Source organism: Watersipora subatra, chromosome 8 (assembly GCF_963576615.1).
Source record: "Watersipora subatra chromosome 8, tzWatSuba1.1, whole genome shotgun sequence".
Classification (NCBI taxonomy): Eukaryota; Metazoa; Bryozoa; class Gymnolaemata; order Cheilostomatida; family Watersiporidae; genus Watersipora; species Watersipora subatra.
This window is the reverse complement of record NC_088715.1, coordinates 64,054,814-64,060,813: the sequence shown is the minus strand read 5'-3', so window position 1 is coordinate 64,060,813 and position 6,000 is coordinate 64,054,814. Positions and strand designations below refer to the sequence as shown.

The 6,000-nt window shown below is 38.2% G+C and overlaps 1 protein-coding gene across 1 annotated transcript; it reads left to right on the top strand.

The window, feature by feature from the left end:
* The first annotated feature begins 793 nt into the window (after positions 1 to 793).
* Positions 794 to 5,695, top strand: LOC137402836 (cell surface glycoprotein 1-like). The gene is made up of 5 exons (XM_068089345.1): positions 794 to 934; positions 1,605 to 1,823; positions 2,709 to 3,533; positions 3,769 to 4,465; positions 4,598 to 5,695. The coding sequence occupies exons 1-5, from the start codon at positions 794 to 796 to the stop codon at positions 4,939 to 4,941; spliced, it is 2,226 nt and encodes a 741-aa protein (XP_067945446.1). The 3' UTR covers positions 4,942 to 5,695.
* The last annotated feature ends 305 nt before the right edge of the window (positions 5,696 to 6,000 follow it).

The window sequence follows — 6,000 nt, the reverse complement described above, 5'->3', positions numbered from 1 at the left end:
ACGATTTTCCATTTTACACTTCGAGTCAAATTAAAGTGTACATTGATTGATTGTCAATTTTAGTTGACATTTTGAACTACTACCAAAACTACAACTAGTCAACTAGTAGTGAAATAAAATCTTCAATTTTCGGATGAAAACTTGAGTTAAACGACCTCTATAGATGTATAAAGTAAAACGTTTCATTATTGGCAAAAAGAAGCAAGTTAATGTTTGGGAATTTTAGTAAGCTTTAGTGACTGGCAAATATATGTTGGTGCAGGCCTATGCTGGTAAGAGATGAGTTGCTAAAACAGCTGACTCACTTCAATCTCAAACTAAATCATGCACGAAACCAGACAGACAACTGTGTGTAAATTAACACTTTGTACTACTCAGACGCATCATCTTGACATATGAAGCTGATTCAGTAATAAATAATATATAGAAAGGTATCAGGTTGACTCGCTGAACTATAGCCACTGCAGCTGGTACGGTTGTAATAGGGTGCTTATTAAAGTGTTTTGTCTCGTTAGAAAATACCTTAACGTTTCCTTTGATGGTCAGCTGAAGTCCCTTTCAACACGCTACTGACCAAAGTCGGAGTTATCTTCTCAATGTTTTAAATGCTTAATACTAGATGTAACATCATTACCTATGCTGGCTCTACATAGTACACTAAATGATTTCAAAACAAAATAAATGATTTAAAGTCAAAAAATAAAAAGACAACTCCTTCAAACTGTCTAGTGAGTTGCTCCTTTATAAATTTATGCATTAAAATATGATGCCCAGGTCGAAAGAAGGCTCCAAAATGGACAATTTTGACCCGGAAAAGGTCAAATTTGAAGACTATCTGCATGTAGAAGGAGTGCAAGCTCTTGACCCCTTGTTACCTGCATTCAAGACTGACGGCGTGCGGACTAAGAACATTAAGCTGATTGTGGCTTACTTGGTAAGCGTTCCTCAAACATCTCTCACATTTAACAGTAGGATTGTGGCTCACTTGGTAAGCGTTCCTCAAACATCTCTCACATTTAACAGTAGGGTTGTGGCTCACTTGGTAAGAGTTCCTCAAACATTTTCCACATTTAACAGTAGGGTTGTGGCTCTCTTGGTAAGCGTTCCTTAAACATCTCCCACATTTAACAGTAGGATTGTGGCTCACTTGTCAGCGTATTATGAAAAAGTCAAATTCATTCTCTACCGTCTTCACTGTGTTTTAGAAGTATATGCTCTAGGTACCTGTAACCCAGAGGAGAGAGAAATTTGGTTGATACAGCATGTAGGTGTCTTTAATACTGCATCAGTGTTTAACTAAAAATATCTACTGACGTTTTAGATGATTTGAGTGTGTTATCTAATCAAGTTGGTAAAGAACTCACTTTTGCATTAAGTCCATGAGTAAACAACTCTGCAATGATAGCTAATTGTCGTAATAATGAAACAATCTAAAATTCTAAATGCTTTAGAAAATATGACTAAAATTTCACTGACAGAATTTAATTAAAAATATAGTTTCACAACTGCTCAGTCATCTCAGAAACAGCCACCTACAACTATAAAACTCACGTACTTTAAAATGTAAGGCAATGCAATCCAAAAACCCATTTTTGTTGTTGCAGGAAAAGAAGGCGATTGAAGACCGCCTGGAAGCTGCGAAGAAAAACCGAGAGCAGCTTAGAGATGAAGAAAAAGTAAAAATAGAATCACAGGTTTCGGAATTACCAGCATGGAAACAAAAATTAGTTAGAGAAAAGCTTTTGACCAAGTTGGATGAAGATTTACCTCCCCCTGAGACACTGACAGTCGATGACCTACCACCTGCTCAAGAAAATCAGCAGGTATAAACTTTATATACAGCTGCTTTTAGTCAGATAACTAATTATACCAGGTTTTGAGACAATATACAATAGATTACTCACTACCAATGACTTCTATAGCTTGCTCAAATTTATTTCCATTTCACCAATGATAAGCGATCTTATTAAACATAAATAAATACAATTTAGCCCACCACAGCTATAGTCCTGTTTACTTTGGTTGATGCAGCTACACGTAACTTGTGAATATTAATATAGTAGATGAAAATTGTTGGTATATAATTTATAGACACAGTTATTATATATTAATACTATAACAGTTATTATATATTAATGAAAGCTTCAAATTTTTACCAAAATAATTATATGTTGAAATACAGCATGGTTTGTATAATTTAATAGCTGGATTCATCAGACTGAATGATTGCTACTACCACACCTACTACCACATCAACTACTACATCCACTACTACATCTAGTACTATTACATCTGCTACCAGTACATCTACTACCACTACTCCTGCTACTACTATTACTACTACTGCACCAACTACCAGTACATACTACTACTGCTACTACTACAATCTACTACTACTACAGCTACTACTACTACTGTTACTACTATTACTACTACTATTACTGTTACTACTATTAGTGCTACTATTACTACTACTACTACTATCACTACTACTATTTCCACCACTATTACTACTACTACTACTACTACTACTACTACTACTACTATTACTACTAATATTATTACTACTACTACATCAACTACTGCATGAAACCTATGACCTCCTTCTTATTCTGAGCTGCTGTTGATTTTCTATATGACTCCTGAGTACAATCTTCCTTAGTAGATATCATTTTGTGATATGCTAGTTTTTTTCACTCGTTTTATAGGTTCAACAGCCGACAGTGCCAAAAGAAAAAGAATCAAAACCTATTCCAGCTTGGAAACAACGACAGCTAGAAAGAGAGGCTAAGAAACAAAAAAAGAGCCCTTCCAATCGACCGGGATACATGCCTGTGAGTAGCACAGGACCGGAACCAACTAAATTTGCTCCACCTTCAGAGTCTGCACCAAAGCCTGATTTTCCTCAAGAGCCACAAGTAACAAAATCTGAGCCTGCTGAACCTGAAGAAAAACAGCAACAGCAGGTCACTGCGTCATTCGAACCACCCTCTGTAGGTGATCATAGAGAAACTGAGGCCACTCAACTAGAGGCAGAGAAGCATGATGAAGAAGCAACTGCGGGTCTACAAGTAGCCAATGAGAAAGCTCTGGCTGACTCACCTTTGCAGCGCACTGAGTGCAATTCAAAAGAAGAAGAAGAAGATCCAGTGATGGAGAAAGGTAAGCCAGTAGAACCATCTGAAGATAAGCATGATAGTGATACTTCTATAGAAGGCTTGACTGAGGGTGGAGATCCTCAGGCTAGCCAAGAAGTAGCTAAGGAAAATTCTGAAGATCAGGAGATACAAAAGACTAAAGATTCTACAGAGGAAACATCAGCATCTCCCATTGCTGGAGAACCTGATGTTATGCAAGATGAAAAGCTGAATAAAGAAGTAGCACCTGCAGCCGCTGCCATAGCACTTGTTGACAGTACCAAACAAGAGCTGCTTAATTGTGTTGAGGAGTCCAAAACTGCGACAAATGATTCAGAAGAAAAAGAAAGTCCGCAGCCAACTGAGTCTCCTTCTGACAATACTTGCCCTGAACAGGTAAAAGCTTTTACTAATAATTATCTAATTTTAAAGATTATGTTAAAAAATTTAAAAAAGGGCCATATTGGTTTAGAAAAGATAGCAACAAAATACATATAAAGGTATATCAATTTTGTACTTTTATCTTGCTTATTTACGAATTATGTATTACCAAATCTTGTCCGCTTATGAGCTCATAATTTCTTTAATAGTGTCTGGCAAGTTATGCCAATCATAGTATCTATATCTGCAGAAAGAACCTGAGCCACAGTCTCAACTAACAGCCATCCCAGAACCAGAAGATAAGCCTAACTTGAGTGATTCTTTGAATGAAAGTCAACAAACTACTTCTCTAGCTAGTAAGCCTCTTGTTGAATCAATCTCAACTAATGAGCAAGCTCTCTCACCAGCAGGTCTTAAGGAACAGACACCTGCAGCGCCTGTCAAAATTGAAACGGTAACTGTTCCAACAAGCGATGAGCAAACATCTGATGTAATGGCAACCGATGAACAAACCTCTCCAGCTGCTGTCACAAATGAGCAAGTACCTACTGCTCATGTCTCTGATGAGAAAACACCTGAACAAGACATCGCAGAAGATACCAACAAACAAGCACCAGACACTTCAGCTCTCAATGACCAAACAACCCAAGTTGCAGTAACTGATGACCAGGCCATCATAGCTTCTCTAAGTACCGATGAGACACCTACCGCTCCAGATTCTACAGAACAAGCATCTTTGTTATTAAATGCCGGTGAAGCTGCCAAAGATATAACTACCGCTGGAGAGGAAGTGCCTCCTAAATGCGCTGCACATAATCAAGAAGTTACTGGATCTGTGAATGATCAGGATGAAAATGCTGGGTCTTCTAACAATAACCCTGAGACTCCCTTACCAGAACCTGAAGCGCGGACAACTTCATCACCTGTCATTTGTGAACAAATTGAAGGTACATTAGCTAGTAATGTCCAGGCTCCTTTTGACGCTAAAGTAGAAAAACAAATATCTTCATCAGAATCACTAGTCAGTCCTGCTGCTCCAAGACCTGCTAATGAAATAACACCTTCTGAAATTATTGCAGAGCAAGCACCTCCTCCACAGACACACGTCATCAATGACCAGCCACCCGCTTCACTTGCTACCGATGAACAAGCACCTGCATCTCTTGGCAGCAATGAATCGACGCCTGCTTCAGCTGCCATCAAGGAGCAGGCAATTCCCACTAATGACCACAAGCCAGCTGCGCCTATAAACACTGAGCAGACACCAACTTCCCCTGCTAGTAGTGAACCAGCACCTGCTACGCTTGCCATCACTGACCAGCCTCCAGTACCTGCTACGCTTGCTACCGATGACCAGCCTGCTATCCCTAATGAGCAAACACCAACCACCCCTGTAACCACAGAACAGACCTCTTCTTGCTAGTAAAGAGCAAAAAGGAAAACAACTGTAGTCAATGAGCAAGCAATACTGCAAAATCAGACAACTAAAACTTTAGTGTTTTTTATTTATGGTATATCCCAACTTCCTTATACATGTAGTTTCTCTTATGATCTTCAGTTAGTACTGCGGACACTGTACCAAATTTTTTAGTGTAAACCAACAAACTGTAGAGAGTCAGCCGTTCCTGAACAGCCCTTGGCAGCAGCTAAAATATGTGATGTCATTTTCTCCATAATTTAAACTCTGATGAAAACAAGCAACCTCCCTTTTGACTAATTGCCCTCATAGTAGCGGAAAGTAACCAATCACAACTGCTAAAGTAGATTCTGATTGGTTTGAGAGTAAATTAAATGCCCATCAAAATTATTTCACATAATTTCATACGACATACTTTGCAGGTGCTGTGGAGCAAGTGTCACAATAGCTATGACATGAAATTACTTAGCTAACTATGTGAGCGAGGCAAACAGATCGCGATATCAATTGGAACAGACTCGGCGTAACGTCGAGCACCAAACTGTAACTAAGTGTATTCAGCATGATTACCTGCTGCTCAAACTTTAACATTATAAATTTAAAAGTTGCCTTCAACTAGCAAAACTTAAAGTTCTTTGGAAACAATTTGCGCTTTATAAATAAAAATCTGCAAAGCTCTACAGAATGGAAACTGCCTGTTCTCCATGAACTGTTTGGCTTTGTTCCATGTATGCATAGCTATTTAACGTTTTCTACCAAACTGATTACTGTCTATTGCAACCCTTGTATGGTTTATTATCGTTATTGTTACGCTTATTGAGATGCAGTTGTAAACAAGTTTAATAATACATGTTGGTATAACTAGGAGACCATATATGGTAGTTGCCTAAAATAGCCTTCAGTTTCAATTGACAAATAGTATTAAGTGTCAACTAATTTAAAATTTAAGACAATTTTGTCATTGTATTAACAGATAGTAGTGGTGGTCATCAGGAACACTGACAGGAGCAACTCATCAACAACACTGTTAACGATAGCCAGAAAATGTAGCCTAGTCCTAAAAAT

Coding starts and splice junctions, on each gene's coding strand:
- LOC137402836 (XM_068089345.1), top strand. CDS start 794: ATGGACAATTTTGACCCGGAAAAGGTCAAATTTGAAGACTATCTGCAT. Junction 1,824..2,708: donor CTGCTCAAGAAAATCAGCAG/GTATAAACTTTA, acceptor CTCGTTTTATAG/GTTCAACAGCCGACAGTGCC. Junction 4,466..4,597: donor CATTTGTGAACAAATTGAAG/GTACATTAGCTA, acceptor AAATTATTGCAG/AGCAAGCACCTCCTCCACAG.